We start from the raw sequence: 17181 nt of genomic DNA, 5'->3' as shown, positions 1-17181 counted from the left end.
AAAGTTTAAGATATGTATGAAATATTCATTATCCATTTACAAGTTTGCATGTTTCATTTAACAGAATGACTAAATTTAGTTATATTTTTTATTAAATTGGTTTTAATGCAGTAACAGTTCTTATGTTCGTTTTTGGTTGTTGTTTTTATGTGGGGTGGGGGTGGATTTATGCAGATTGTGAATACCTTAAGGTACCTTACATTACTTTATCTGTTTAATTTATAATAATCACTTGTTAATGCACTTAATCACCTCTAGTACCAGCAGGATGAAGGATTAAATATCTTTAAATTTCAAAAATTTGTTTTTACAAATTTTCATGATACTAGTATATTATGTTATATCTTATTTCTTTATGATATATTTTATGACATATCTTATTTCTTTATCATATATTTATATATTTTTATTTTCTTTATATCATATATTTTATGTTATTTCTTCTTTTTTAAATATTTTTAAATATTTACAGGGAAATACAATACTTATATGAAAGAAATACAATCCAAAATTGATAAACAAGCAAAAAAAACAACAACAAAATATAAAGTGCCCTATAAAGATTGAATTTCAGTTTTATTTTCTTGGAATGGTTTGTTCATTACAATAAATGTAATATTGGTTTTGTAGAATGACAAAGAAATAATAGATTCAAAGAGAAAAGCCTAGCAAAGAGTCGCCTTTATTCCAATTATGTCTTCTGCTATTGTTCTTTGTTATTATTTTAAAAATAAATTTCTCATATTTCATAAGCAATATTGTCACGATTTCTAAGGTATATCTTGCCAGAAAACTTGCTAAGTCATATCTCATGTTTAAGTTCTCAGAATATTATTTGTCATCATAAATCATTCTAGTAATGATCTGTTTATTAGAAAAAATGCAAACAGATTTCTGCTGTGAATATTTACCTTGATGTGATAAAATAATTTGTTCTTGTGAAATTTCTGCACTTTATGCAAAAAAGGAAAAATGCTAAAGTACTTAACCTATAATTAATGCACCTTTTTGAGTGCATTAACATCTGCAGAAGGGTTAGGACTTTTTTGAAATCTGACCCCTTAAGCCTGAAGGCTTCTGCAGAAGTTAATGCACAAAAAAAGGTGCATCAGCGCTTATCTTGCATAAAAGTAATTGATAATTCTGCATTTCAGTATCTCATAATCTGTATTTCATATAAAGAAGCCATTGCTTGTGCCATGCTTGTACCTTATCATTTAACAGTTATGTTTTGATTATAAAGCTACTGGGGCCATCATTGCATTAAATGTTATAACATTGCGCCCTGAGTCAGACATATTAAAAACCGTGCAACATTGGCACGTGCTAATGAGAAGAGAATGTATCTGTTATGCCATGTTTTCTTCTCAGTTAATGTATAACTGTTTGCGCAGTTCATGCAAGAATTTATTTAAAAAGGCATTTTTTTTTATAAATGTTGTTAATTTACTCACTTTATAACTTGTTTTTGTAGCCTGACAAGTTCTGTTTTTTGTTAGCATAAGCTCTGTGTGAAACATACCAGCATTGATCTATAAAATTTGAGCATGTTTAGTACTAATGTTATAAAAATTAAACTTTTTGTTATTTTTACAGGTAATGGAGAATTTGAAGTTGGAGACTGAGATTCAGAGAGAGTTATCCTGTATGTGCCTGCGAAGTGTGGGGAGCATAGATGTTACAGTGCCTGCTAATTCTCACAAAAATCAAGTCCAGGAATTCTTCCTGCTCATGGCAATCTGTAATACAGTGGTTGTCTCCCTTCACCCTCATGAAGATATTGTGAGTAATTTCTTTATACAATATTATAATTACCTTTAAAATGGTTAAAAATGATGCAAGCATTTGTATTTACTGAGCAAATTTACATTTTGTCATGTTCCGCACAAAAAACATATCATGTGACATTCTAAAAAAATATAGTATCAGATTCGTTAAAAAAAAATATGAGTATAATTGGCAAAGTGTCAACAGGATATTGGAATGCTGCCAAGTTTTATTTTTAGAAATTAATTGAGCTTTTGAAGTTGTATCAGAAATTCCATCAATATTTAAAAAACAAACCCACAGATGTTGCGAAACTCTAGCTGGATGGATAGTCAGTCATCATTATCATTGGTGAGCTCAGAATTGCAAGTGGTGACGGAAACTTTGGTGTATGTACCTCAAAGATCATGTCACCATTTGTTAAGAAAGTTTGTGGTTTCTTCTTTAATGTGAGATATCTTATTCTGCCTTTTAACATAGTTTTTCATGGTTGAAGGGTTGTTTGAGTGTCGATGGTTATGAGTTTATCTGGCGGTGATCGGTGATTTTGACCAGCTTGAATTTATCTTACTGATGTTTTGGCGAATCACATCTTGAAAGTGTTTATTTTGACCATCAGATTAATACCTTGTGCAGATGGTTAGATTTCAGGTTGAAGTTGTCTAAATATGTTCTTTTAGTACTGACACAGGTCAATAAGAGATTTTTCATCACTATTTGTAAGTTTGGTTTGATTACCTGTACTTGAATATGTTACGGTGTAAGATTTACCCATAGTTTGGTATAGACTTAGTGGTGCGATATACTGTAAGGCTTTGTTGGGTTAGCTGCCTAGGCCTGAAATCTCTCCAATTCTCAATTGACAGTAACATATTCAATACATCACAAGTTAATTAACTAATACAACATAAGTACTAATGCAAATGACCTTTGTAAGAAATAGTATCATATTTGTAAAGTATGCATTTACGATTCAGAGTATATTTTTTCACTTTGGAGTTAGAGATATTGCCTGTGTATAGTGAAATATAAGAAATATACCCATTGTACAGGTAAATCCATTGGAATATGGTAAACTTTATTTTCCTAAAGTAAGTTTTGACAATAAATTCCTTCCCCCATTTTATAATGTATATAACATATAAACGTAATTAAAAATATGTAAGAATACATGTACAATGATCTTGAAATTATTTTGACTTAATGTAAACTTCTTTTTCCCTTTTGTATGTTTGTCATGTATTTTATATGTTATTTTTTTAGTGTAATATATTATCATTTATTGCAATAATCTGGTATATTATTATATTTTTATATAATTTTATTCTGTGTATTCAATCCCTTTTCTGAACATTCATGGTTACAAGTTTTTATATTGACCAATGTTTTTAACTGCTAAATCTTTAGTTTGATTTATTATTTTACCCTCAGTATTCAGTTAATATAATTATATGGTATAATTGTAAGAATGTAAAATACACAATGTGTTTCATTTTAACCCAGCCGTTTTTTTCCAAGGAAAAAAAAATTCCCGTTGCTGTCTGCAAACTTTAACCTTGATCATAAATTTTTAAGTTCTTGGTGTATTGTTTTCATACTTGGCTACAACAATCCTTGTTATATGATTTAATATTAATAAGTAAGTATTTTAGATTAGGTATAAAATGAAGTATTTGTCAATATTACAGATGGATGATGAAGGAAACATTGCCAGTAGTTCAAACAGTCTTCACGTACCAACGGTATCAGCAAAAGTAAATCTGAACCAGAACCAATCAGAAAATGTTTTTATAGAAAAATATACAAAATTGGCTGATTCTGAGCACAGGAAAAAACTTCCGCCTTTAAATCAAGACGGGACTACTCCGAGAGCTAGTAAAAGCTTATTGCCACCAATTCACCATCGTTCAAGCCTAGATGTTGATAAATTTCCTAAATATACACAAAGACTCGAATATATGCCAAAAATATCTACTCCAACCGGAAGTGTTGCCGGAAGTATAGCCGGGTCATCAATAAGGTCAGATATGTCTCGGACACGATACGAGGCAGAAAGTCCGGATGAATTAGCTCTGGTTAGGGCTGCAAGTACTTATAACTGCTGTCTGAAAGGGAGAACAGCAAATTCTGTGACAGTATGGCTGCCAGGTAATGAAAATTTGTAAACGTTTAAAAAGATATTTATTTTAAATGAGTGAAAAAAGAGAACACCCATAAATTTCCTTAAACAATTCAAAGTTTATCAAAGTATTTTACATGAATCTTTATCGTCTGTTAAATCATTTATAATTTAAAAGCCAATCGAACTGAAAATAAATAAAGCAGAACACTGTAACATTTTTTGCGACTTTGAAGATTTTGGATTTTTTTTTTATCACAAAAGAATGATAAGAGAGATTTATGTTATGAAGTGTAATTGTTAGAACTAGAAAAATAAATTAATGTGCGATCATGTTTATTTTTCAAGGGGAAGGTGAAGTAGAGCTCAAAGTTTTACATATGTTATCATTTGACTCGACCAGAAAGCGAATGTCTGTGATAGTAAAACATCCACTCACCAAAGACATTATTCTGTATACCAAGGGAGCTGACTCTGCTGTTCTTAGTGTACTATCCAAGAAATATAGAGGTAATTATATAACTTAAGTTATCTACAAATTACTACTTTGTGCAATGGATTTCACCAATTTTGAAATTAATCTTGAAAACAAGTCTTTTCACAGTTAAAGGGATTTAATTACCAAAATTTAAAAAAAAAAATTGAGCTACCAACAAACTGCAGTAGAGAATCTGATCAGACAGCACGAGTGGCAAAGCATAATTATCATTTTAAGTTCCAACATGTTAAGAATTAAACAAACGAGGCTTTATGTCCAGTGGCAACACTGTCTGAGTACTAATTAACAAAGGTTCCAGGGTATTTTTTCAACTTAACAAAATACAAAAAATAATGCTTTTTTTGAGAAATTGAAAAGAGAAGATAAAAAAAAAGTAAAAAAAGAACCAAAATTATAGAAATAGATAGGACAAAAAAGTCCAAAAAGAACCCAAATTATTGAAATAGATAGGACAAAAAAGTCCAAAAAGAACCCAAATTATTGAAATAGATAGGATAAAAAAAGTCCAAAAAGAACCCAAAGTATGAAATAGATAATGATATTATAATAATTCTTTAAAATGAATGATACCATTTTTACTTGCAGAGGAAGAAGAGTATATAAAGATGAGAAGAAACACAGAGGAACATATTCTAGAGTATGCTATGCTAGGACTCAGAACATTATGCATGGCTAAAAAGGTAGGTAATTTACTTTCTTGCAATACATTCTATAGATCCATACTCTTACCCTTTTATTTGAAAAAAAAATTGATTTTGAAGCCCTCGGGGGCCATTATTCATTTTGCGAGCTGGTAATCACCTTCCGGCCCTACTCTGCCGTGTATTAATCTCTTATTACCACAAACATAAATGTAAAAAGCTGTTTGTGGTGAAATTCTTATTGTAATTCAATAATCTGATAACTTGAACAAGACAGGTAATAAGAGTCTCATAGGGATCTATCCATTAATCTAAACTTTCTTTTTTCAAAAATGTTTCATGATATAATGATAGAAAAATAGTGTTAGTAGAATGCTACCAAAGACACAATAAAGGTTTCCCAGCTGTTTGTTGATATTGAAAATTAAAAATTCATACAATGTACTGCAGTAATTCTGTTCAGGGTAGGGATTGGCAAATTATGCATTGTAAAACTTGTTCAACAGTCAATAAAATGTTCAATAAGATGCAAGTTTATGTCATAAACAGCTCTCAGGCTTTACTGGTTTAGTAAGACGAAAACTAGAGGGAAATGATTTGAAGTCAGATGTATTATAAAAGTTAGTTGCATGTAACTACATCTTATGTATAATCATTTTGAATTCCAATACACAAATACTACTGTTTTAGATTGCAATTTTGGTAAACAAATAATATTGTTTTAGATTGTCAGATAATGAATATGATATATTATTTCAGACAATACCGAAAGCAGATTATGATAAATGGGCAAAGGCTCATTTAGAAGCTGAGTCGTCATTAGAGGATAGAGAAGAGAAACTGCTGGATTCTGCGTGTAGAATAGAGGCTGATCTCGAACTCCTGGGTGCCACAGGTACGCTCACTTCACACCAATTTAAACCTTTCGTTGTAGGGTTTAAATCTTTAACAAGCTAAATATCTTAAATGGACTTGTAATGCAATTTTTTATTATGCCCCCCTGCATAAAGTAATTGAACCATCCTTCCGTCTGTCCGTCCGTCCGAGCAAACATTTTAAGTTTAGGGGCTATATAACAGTAAAGAGAACAATAGGTTCATTCCGTGATCAAAGAGTTTAGAGGCTAGTAGCCCTTAAGAAAACAAAGAAAATAACAAAGAAAATAGCCCCTAAAGCCAAAATGTTGGAACGTCCGTCCATCTGTCCGAGCAAACATTTTGGCTTTAGGGGCTATATAACAGTAAAGAGAACGAAAGAGAACAAAAGGTTCATTCCGTGATCAAAGGGTTTAGAGGCTAATAGCCCTTAAGAAAACAAAGAAAATAACAAAGAAAATAGCCCCTTATGCCAAAATGTTGGAACGTCCGTTCGTCTGTCCGTCCGTACGAGGTTCACCTAGAACGGGAAGTTGGATTTTTCTTAAGTTCTGCCTGTACCAATGGCTTCATTATTTACACACTTACTAATCTATACAAATTATATGATCTGGGCAACTATGACTTCCATTTGCACTAAGTTATGGCCCTTTTCAGCACTTAGAAAATGAATAATGGTTAACCTAAACCGGAAGGTATTTTTGCTGCGACCAATTTTAACAGAATAATGGCCATTTGTTGATTTTTAGTTTTCAACTTGTGGCACATGTAGTCCAAAAAATATTTGACCTAGAGTCATAAGATTGACAGAACAGTGGCCTGTGGGGGCATCCATGTCCTACATTTCTAGTTATTGCTTATAAATTCTTGTCTTAATTAGAAGTTTCAAACATTTTTAAAACAGTTTATGAGCTCAAATGTCAAACTCATACTCAAATTTAAAGAGGTTTATAACAATTTTCCATTGTAGGTATAGAAGACAAGCTGCAGGAAGGTGTACCAGAAACTATTCACAACCTGCGTATGGCAGGTATAAAAGTGTGGGTGTTAACGGGAGATAAACAAGAAACTGCCATACAGATAGCATACTCCTCACAACTCTTCAATCCAGAACAACAACTTATAGTAGTCAATGCTGAAAATAAGGTAAGATTTGTAGATGAATTTCTGATCTTTTTTTGGTTAGGTTTTATGTTGCACCAACAAGGTCATATTATGACTTATCCTTTACTAATGGAGGAAGACCTCAGGTGCCCATCATTCTGTATATTATAGAACTACCATGTTCCGGTCATATGGCAACTTTTACGCTTTACTGATGGAGGAAGACTTCAGGTGCCTCTGTACATTATTTCAGTCACAACCAGGACCCTGAGTAGAACGTAAGCTAGCTGGATAGCTTTCTCACAATTAAAATCCGACGATTTTTGCGCATCACATACTCAGACAGGCAAGTGGTTTAAAGTCAACAACCTTAACCACTTGGCCAAGGATGTCACAATGTATTGTTTCAGAGGGTCATTATTTTAAACCTAACAGCTATTTATTTCCCATAAGTAGTTGAGAACACTTTTGTTCATGTGCTTCCTAGTCTCTGCTTTATATGCATGGGTATTTATAGACCTTGCGTTTAGAACTTACTTGATTATGTAATTTTGTTATTTGCTACAGGAAGCAACGTCGGACTTGATGAGGCACCACCTGGAGGAGATTATCCTCGAGGAGAAAACTCCGCAGGAGACGGAGACTAGCCCTCCAACAAAGAAAAAGGAGTATGGTCTTGTTATTGATGGTAAAACTCTGGCATTTGCTCTTGAAAAGGACATGGAAAAATTGTTTCTTGTTTTGGCGGGAAAATGTAACTCTGTCATCTGCTGCAGATCTAGTCCAATACAAAAGGTAAGACACTTTGTCACATGTTTTTTCTTGACGGCAGTCACACTGATTTTGTTAATCTTCATGTGTAAAGAAAATAGTTAAGAGTGAAACTTCATTGTTAATTATAATTCACTGTATCATTATTTTCAGGGTTTGGTTGTACATTTAGCGCGTGAAGAACTGAAAGTATTGACGTTAGCTATTGGCGATGGTGCGAATGATGTTGCTATGATACAGATGGCAGATGTTGGTATCGGTATTTCTGGTCAGGAAGGCATGCAGGCAGTCATGGCCTCGGATTTCGCCATTGCACGATTCCATTTCCTTGAACGTATGTTACTCGTTCACGGTCACTGGTGCTATAGTCGGATGGCTAGATTCTCTGCTTTTATGTTCTACAAAAGTTTGGTAAGTATCGCCTTTGTTGTTGTGGATTTTAGATGTTTTATATTAATATGTTAAGCTGTAGTTTGAGTTTATTATTCTAAATAAAATAATAATAACATGTGGTATATTTCATTACAGTTTGATAGATTGTTAAAGCACAAAATTCAAAACTATTTTAATTGGAAAAAAATAACAGTATCTATGTGTACATTCCTTATAATTTTCATAGATTATGAGAAATATATATCTATGTAAAATATACAATATATGATAGCCGGATGAAGTTATTAGTCCCCTAACGGATTACCGGAGGGGACTTTAGGTTTACCCTCTGTCCGTCTGTCCTTCCATCTGTCTGTCAGTCCGTCCGTCCACAAAACTGGATCCCGCGATAACTTGAAAAGTACTGAAAATATTTTTTTGAAACTTGGTATATAGATAGATGGCAGTGTGGAGATTATGCACGTCTTTTTCTTTTCTTCCTAAGTTGAAAATTCTGGTTGCTATGGCAACAAATAGGCTAAAAATATGGCAAATTTTACACATAAACTGGATCCAGTGATAACGCAAAAAGTACTGGAAATATTTTTATGAAACTTGACATATGGGTAGATGGCAGTCTTGGAATTATGCACGTCTTTTTCTTTTCTTCCTATGTTGAAAATTCTGGTTGCTATGGCAACAAATAGGCTGAAAATATGGCAAATTTTACACATAAACTGGATCCAGTGATAACGCCAGAAGTACTGGAAATATTTTTATGAAACTTGACATATGGGTAGATTGCAGTCTTGAGATTATGCACGTCTTTTTCTTTTCTTCCTATGTTGAAAATTCTGGTTGCTATGGCAACACATAGACTGAAAATATGGCAAATTTTACACATAAACTGAATCCAGTGATAACTCAAAAAGTACTGGAAATATTTTTATGAAACTTGACATATTGGAAGATAGCAGTCTTAAGATTATGCATGTCTTATCTGTTCTTCCTATTTTGAAAAAATATCAGTTGCCTTGGCAACAAATAGGCTTAAAACATGGCAAATATGACAATATTTGTGATAAGTCAAAAAGAGCTGAAATTTTTTTATGAAATTGCATCTTTAATTCAAGAGTTATCTCCTTTTTAAGAAGTTTGCTTTTAAAATGTTATATTTTGGTAACAGGGATGTTTCAAATATTAACTTTAGAGTGTCCTTCAGTCCGTCTGTCTGTCTGTCCATAAAAACTGTTTCCTGTGATCACTTTTAAAGAACTTTTCCAACAAGTTTATTTAAAATAGAGAAAAATTGAAACATAAGTGAATGGCCAATGGCCCTTCAGAATGTTGATAGGGTTCTTACCGGTAGGGGACTTATGGATTGCTTGCAATACTATAATAATTGCTTGTTAGGATTATTGTTAGTATGGAAAGTCACTTGAAAGATTAATATGGTTGAGCTTTCTTTCTTTGTTTTGTTGATTGTTCAAATTTTAACAAATCACTGGCTCAATTCTAATCCAAATTTTCATTTTCTTCATATCATTAAATGATATATTTTTTTTTATTTTCAGATATCTACAATGATTTTATTCTGGTTTAACTTGTATAGTGGGTACAGTGGAAACACTCATATAGACAGTTTATTCCTCCTAGGACAGCATGTTCTATTTACTGCATTTCCTCCAATAGTTAATGGCATAATGGATAAAGATCTCTTACCAGAGACACTTTTAGCATTTCCGTCTTTGTATAAAGTGGGACCGGAAGGGCGGGTAATTAAGCTTTTGTCAATAATTACAGATATCTAGATAATATAATGTTGGATATGTATTAATTCTTACCACATCCTTTAGTTAGACTTGTTGAAGTTTTATCATCACATCCTTTAATTGGACTTTCTGAAGTTTTACCTCACATCCTTTAGACTTGCTAAAAATGTATCAAGTTTGAAATCATTTTCAAAATAAATTTTTTTTTCTCTGACTGCTCTTATTATAATAATTTTAAGAATTTTGTAAGAAATGGTGTGATTTTTTTAAATTTGGTGCTAATGTTTTTCTTATGAATTTGTTTTGATATTATCTTTGATGATGTCTTATATCTTTTTTCAGACGTATACACGGTTATCATTTCTCATAGTGTTTTTAGATTCAGTCTATCAGAGTGTTGTTGTGCATTTTGTATGCTATTTTGTAAGTATTTTACAGTTTTATAGCGTTTCATAAAATTTATACTTCTTTGTATGTTTGTAGTTGACAAAAAAAAAACAACAACTCATTTTTAAGCATGAAACATCTTTCAAAACATACGTACTCAACCTATGTTTTTGATATACACTGTATGTGATTTATTTGTTAAAACTTTTGAGATACAATTTGTTATAGAAATATATTTGAACTTCAAAATATTACTTTCAATTCAAAAATATCACATTTATTGTTTGGCAGCTGGGGTTTACCATTAAGTTTGAATGTATATAAAAAGGATATACAAAATTTATTATGGCAGTTGTGCTTCAGTGATCAAGGTCACTGACCTGAAAATAAGCTGACCTCTGGTGGTCATATGTATGCATATACAAATGTATTTATTATAATAATAATTTGAATAATGCAAATTTGGAAATGGGGACATGACAAAATTAATGTTCTTGGTCATGCATGAAATAATGTGTTAAATTTGAATAGTGCTTTATAGAGACTCCTGTGACTGTTAAAGCTAGATATATATCGAGTGAATGACTTTGTTATAAAATTTTATACCACATGTTAATGATTAAAAATAAAAAAGTATGAATCAAACCAACAAGTTTGCATTTTGCTCAAAATAATAACTTACATACATGTCCGGAGGAAGGTAGTCTAGTACTGGTGTAACTCTCCAGGAACAATGGTTAGGAAACTACCCGCCTATATGACTGAAATACTGTTGAAAAAGGCGTAAAATGAAACAAACAAACAAACAAACATACATGTTGGTAGGATAAAAAGGAACAAAAACCAACACAATTTCTCAAAACATGTTTCACTTTGATAAGCTTCATCAGCTGATTAGTAACTACTGAAATATCATAAACATACCAAACAGATCTGCGTTTGAAAGAACTGTTTTATACATATAAGTCAGAATTGAACAGCATTGATTTTTACTAATAATAGAATGTTGATAAGCTGACTCAAATAAAATTTTCTTGCTAACTTACCTATACTAGTTAAGCTAAATGAATGATTTCCATTATTATAATTTTTGTTCAAACTTGTAATTTCAGGGTTATTTTGAGGGTGTTGGTATATGGGAGTTTGGTACAACCATGATGGTCTCCCTTGTTTTATCAATACTCTTTCACCAAGCTATAGAAACATATAGATGGGTACGTATATCATACATGTAGTTAATTATCAAAATATTTAAGAAAAAAAATTCAGTCTGCAAAGTATATTAATCTGTTATGACCTGCTTTCATTTTAAGAATAACATTATTCGTAGAACTGTTTAATAGTTGCAGATTTAATTCACATTGATTTTCCATAATTATTGAGGTCTTTCCATTTAATGCATTTGACTTGAGGAAAAAAACAAACTCATAATGAAAGAAACTTATACATCTTACATGAACATTGAATGGTGGTGCTACATTGATTCATTGATTTTGTATTATAAATGTTCTTATTATTGATATGTTCTAAGTGTTGTTCTGCAGATTAATGTCTTATTTTATGCCCACACTACTTAGGGTGTCAGAGGGTTTTATATAGATTTGGTCTTGTGTGTCTGTCTGTCACCCTATCCTGCTGTGTAACTGTCCGTCCATACACTGATAAAACAGTGGAATATGTTGGTTTCTGTGTCCTATGGACACATTTCTAATTATTAACTATATACTAGTATTGATATATCTTTATTGGTATTCTCATTTTACCTTTATTGTTATTTTATCATTCTTTTTTGTATAATTTCTACAAAAAATTGCATGTCTGTTTATAATTTGTATCTTTTTGTGAATGTAGATGTGGCCACAGTGGTTGACGTTAATCCTCAGCTTTGTGTTTTTCTATTTGTTTGGCATCATAATAGACTCATTTTTCATGACATTTGATCACCCAATGACGCCATATTGGGTCATGCAGAACACAATCTCAAAACCAATACATGCTATCATCGTGCTGATCTCCGTGGTAGTAGCTTTGTTGCCAAGGTGAGTGATTTGAGCTGTGTCACGACAAAACCAACATAATGGGTTTGCGACCAGCATGGATCCAGGCCAGCCTGCGCTTCCGCGTAGTCTGATAGGATCCATGCTGTTCGCTATCAGTTTCTCTACTTGTTATAGAATTGTAGGCGAACAGCATTGATCCTGATCAGACTGCGCTAATGCGCAGGCTGGTCTGGATCCATGCTGGTCGCAAACCCATTATGTTGGTTTTGTCATGACATGGCTCATTTTATTGTTTATTAAAGTGTAAATTGTTACCTCAGTGCAGTGGTGATGTGATGTGATGTGTAGTGTACACTACGGATCACGGCAGTAAGCCACATTGAATTTACCAAAGCACAGTTCAGCCACCGCATTTCAGTGCTGTAACAGGGTTACTCCTTATATAATTTAAAAGGTTTAAATATGTTACTGCACTAAAGCGACAATAATTATGTAATCTGTTTTACTGAAACTAGCATCTTGAAGGTCAGTGCTTCTAACTAGTTGCCTGCTTGTAAATGAAATAGTAAACCAGGGAATTATTTGCGGTTTTGTCCCTCGTAATTTTTGTAGAAAAGTCATATATGTGAGATTATTTTCGCTATGAAAATTGGATGATGCCCTGGTGTGAATACAAAATGTACAGAAGAAAATGCAGTGAATGTGCATTGAGATAAAAAAACAAACTATTTTTTGATAAAGTTTTGTAACATTTCTCAATTAGTATACATAGAGGATATTCAAGTTTTTTCTTTAAATACATGATTTATTTTCATCGAGTGGTATGAAAATAAATATTTCATGAGTGGTGGTAGCCACGAGTGAAATATGATAATTTTCATGCCACAAGATGAAAATAAATCATGTATTTATAGAAAAAACTTGAATTTTCTGTTTATTATATACATTTCTCTTTTTTGACATTAAAATTTGAAAGAATTTCCCTAAAATTTTGCGTTTTTGCAGAATTTAATAGAAAGTAGTCAGGCAAGACACCAGTGAAAATACAGAAAATATGTTTCACTGCAGTGAAAAATAAATTTTTACAGTGAAAATACAGAAAATGAAAATACGCATTTTATCTAATTAATATGTCTAATTATTTCATTTATAAGTTTACAATAAAATTTTTGACATAAATCAAAACTTGCAATGTTGTATTTTGTTTCCAGGGAGTTTACCTTGTCTTATAAATTCTATTTTTACCTGCAGAGTAATTGTACGCTCAGTACAGATGACAGTGTTCCCAGATGAGATCATGAAGGCGCAGCACTGGGAGAAGTTAAAAGAGGAGGAGGAACAAGAAGACGAAACTCAACCGAACTCTCGCGTAGCTAGTCCAGACTCGGGTTTCGATAATCGTAAAGACTCAAAAGACTCAGGTTATGATAATAAAGCCTTAGACATGAAAAATGATGCATCTGAACAGAATGGTTTGCCGGAAGTCGGGTATAAAAATGGCCGTGTACGTCACCGACAAAATAGTAATCAGAGAACCAACGAAAATCAAGTTGCGGAGACGACCACCTGACGGTGATCCTGTACACGAGTCAATGTAGAGAGAAACAACTGCGTAAAATGCAAACCAAAGACAATATCCGCATCTTTAATGCCGGGGAAAGATTGTCAACAGTCGAAAACGAAAAACAGTCTTATTATAGTAACGCAGGCCTTTATTGGCCATAGAATGGGTATAAGTATGTGCAAACAGTTTGTTTAGTTGTTACGGTCAAGTGTTTTGTTTTTACATTTTTATCTTACAGTTTTAATTAAATTTTACTTTGGTGCAAAACTTACACAATATTATATATGATCATGATAAATTGTACACAGATGAAAGCATGGTCTGTGTGAAGATGAAAAACCAAGGACCAAAAACTTACTTTAAAAATAACTTACATGGGACCACCAAATATTTGTGCCTTTTAGACATTGTTATCCAACAGTTTTAAGTTATCATAAAACTTTTGTTGAATCAATTTCCATCTTTTAGAAACAAAATTGTTTGGTTAAATTATTTAATATAAGAATAATATGGCTAAATGCAAAACTCAAGATCAAAGAGTTAAATAAAAAACTTACTTTATATTGTGATAATTATTTGCAACAGTAAAGGTTTTAGTGTCTTTTGGACATACAAATCAGGTACTTTACAATAGAGCGCAAACCATTTTGTATTTTATATTGTCATAGTTATGCAAAATATATTTTAAATTCATATATGCAAGAAGATAACATCATTTTCTGCTCAGCCGACTCTCTTACTAAATACTGCTGAATCCAAATCAAAACTTCTCTGTAATGAATTTTTTTTTTCATTATTAACCAGGTTTTCCGAAGGAAAAAACTGGTTATTAGATTGAGGTATGTCGGCGGGTGGGCGGATGGGCGGGCGGGTGTAAACAATTTCTTCTGTTCGCAACTCCTTGTAAATTTTTCAACGGATTTTGACCAAACTTCCATAGAAGCTTTGTCATCTAGTGCCCTGGCGCATATTGTCGGGGTTTTGCGATTGGATAATATTTGACCTAATTACGGCCTTTTGTATTTTTTCCTTATACAGAATTTATAGTGAACAATTTCTTCTGTGCGCATTTCCTCCTACATTTCTTCACGGATTTTGACCAAACTTTCACAGAACCTTTGTCACCAAGTGCCCTGGGGCATAATGTCGGGGTTTTGCGATTGGATAATATTTGACCTAATTATTGCCCTTTGTTTTTTTTCCTTATACAAAATATATAGTGAACAATTTCTTCTGTGCTGAACTCCCTCTACAATTCTCAACAGATTTTGTTCAAACTTTCACAGAAGCTTTGTCATCAAGTGCCCTGGCGCATATTGTCAGGGTTTTGTGATTGGATAATATTTGACCTAATTATGGCCTTTTGTTTTTTTTCCTTTTACAGAATATATAGTGAACAATTTCTATCGTGCGCAACTTCTCCTACATTTCTCAACGGATTTTGACCAAACTTTCACAGAAGCTTTGTTATCAAGTGCCCTGGCGCATATTGTTGGGGTTTTGTGATTGGATAATATTTGACCTAATTATGGCCCTTTGTTTTTCTCCTAATACAGAATTATCAATATATAGTGAACAAATTCTTCTGTGCTGAACTCGTCCTACATTTCTCAACGGAATTTTGTTCAAACTTTCACAGAAGCTTTGTCATCAAGTGCCCTGGCACATATTGTCGGGGTTTTGTGATACCTAATTATGGCCCTTTGTTTATTTCTTTATACAGAATATATAGTTAACACTTCTTCAGTGGCAATTCCTCCTACATTATTCATGTTTTACATTGCACATAGTTACATTGTTTGTTGCTTGTATTTGTATTTCAAATACAACATATTTATCTACAATGGTGATAATTGAAAACCTGGTTTCATGGCATTGCCATGTTTCTTGTTTTATCATTATTTCTTATTTCTATTCAGGAATTAACAAAGCATTATCAGTGCTGTATTCAATCAGGAATCACATTATTTTTGTGTTATTGATATATGTGCAGACTTTAAAGGGACTCCACTGCTGTTTTTTGACAGGACAGGACTTAAAATAAATTTTTTCGAGATTTTTATACCATTTGATGTAGGTCTATACCAATAACTTCTGTACAAGATTTCAGACCATTTGCTCACTTTGCTTTTCCAGAATAATTATTATAATTGTGAAAAATTACCTAAAATTGAAAACACTTTTCACTCTAATCTGGCAAAGAAAATAAGTGAAAACATGAATTTCAATTTCTTTTAGAGGATATTTCTTAATTATGGTTTGCATATCTTTCTATTCTAAGTAGTCAAGTTGGTCTATGTTAGAAATCAAATTTTATGTTTTAGACTTTTGGATCTCAATGGAGTTCCTTTAACACAATGAACTTTATCATAATCCCTCAATTCTGACTTGAGTCGGGACAATACTAATATCAAGAGTTCAAAAACATAATGACAAGGTTTCTGTTCATCAACATACATGAATTCTAATATTGAAAACACAAAGTAGTTATTACAAAAGAGCATATCAATAATGTGATAGGATATTTATATTTTATTTTTTTAATGTCCCTTTTTTCCATCACTTTATTGTGTTTAATGATAACAAAGATTTTTTTCAAGAATAATAAAAACTTTTGAAATCTTGAATAATGTTTGTAAAACTGTTTATCTGCTGTTGGAATTAAAGTAAAATACATTTTTTTTCTCAACTGTGATATTTGTAGGATATAGGTTATTATGCAGTTTTTTTTTCTTCTTAGAATATATTTTGAATGTGTTTCAAAGTTTTTTGTTTAAATTGATTTTTATCGTATAATTTTGTATGAGTTACAAATTTGTCTTCACCCAGAAAACCCTGGCCGTTTTTTTACTTCATAGCTTTGAACCACCAAGAAAGCCCTGACCCTTTTTGGCTTCATAGTTTGTTTCAACCCAGACCCAGAAAACCATGACCCTTGTTTTAACCATATCCTGCTGTTTTCCAATTTTATTAACATAGATACTTAAGGTCTAAATTATGAAGCATTGTACTGATAACAGAGATTAAATTTTTCAGTATTGACAATTCACCTGAAAAATGCAAAATGCAAAATTTTATTTACTGAAAACACTTGTATGTTCTTTTTTTTTTAGTTAAGAACGAGCTGACCTTAGATAGTAATTTATGTAAACTTTCAATACATTTCAATACATTCCAGTATGAATTTTTCTCATAAGTGATACTGATGCTCAAATATATTTTCTTAAATCAATGCATCATTATTATGCCCCCATTTCGAAGAAAAGGGGGTATATTGCTTTGCACTTGTCGGTCCGCCGGTCCGTAGACC

At 32.2% G+C, this 17181-nt stretch overlaps 1 protein-coding gene across 2 annotated transcripts in view; it reads left to right on the top strand.

The window, feature by feature from the left end:
• LOC132746959 (phospholipid-transporting ATPase VA-like) overlaps window positions 1–15407 on the top strand; it is a 41656-nt gene extending 26249 nt beyond the window's left edge. For both annotated transcript variants that reach the window (XM_060736251.1, XM_060736250.1), the window contains 13 exons: window positions 1597–1782; window positions 3456–3915; window positions 4235–4396; window positions 4971–5065; window positions 5786–5921; window positions 6872–7047; window positions 7573–7800; window positions 7930–8187; window positions 9723–9923; window positions 10263–10343; window positions 11420–11521; window positions 12159–12346; window positions 13559–15407. In XM_060736251.1, the coding sequence (XP_060592234.1) occupies window positions 1597–1782; window positions 3456–3915; window positions 4235–4396; window positions 4971–5065; window positions 5786–5921; window positions 6872–7047; window positions 7573–7800; window positions 7930–8187; window positions 9723–9923; window positions 10263–10343; window positions 11420–11521; window positions 12159–12346; window positions 13559–13877 (2592 nt within the window). In that variant the 3' untranslated portion in view covers window positions 13878–15407. The remainder of the gene's footprint in view (window positions 1–1596; window positions 1783–3455; window positions 3916–4234; window positions 4397–4970; window positions 5066–5785; window positions 5922–6871; window positions 7048–7572; window positions 7801–7929; window positions 8188–9722; window positions 9924–10262; window positions 10344–11419; window positions 11522–12158; window positions 12347–13558) is intronic.
• Window positions 15408–17181: the final 1774 nt, after the last annotated feature.

This window comes from Ruditapes philippinarum, unplaced genomic scaffold (assembly GCF_026571515.1).
Source record: "Ruditapes philippinarum isolate M1 unplaced genomic scaffold, ASM2657151v2 ctg2892_1_1_1_1, whole genome shotgun sequence".
Taxonomy (NCBI): domain Eukaryota; kingdom Metazoa; phylum Mollusca; class Bivalvia; order Venerida; family Veneridae; genus Ruditapes; species Ruditapes philippinarum.
This window is presented reverse-complemented; position numbering and strand designations above follow the sequence as displayed.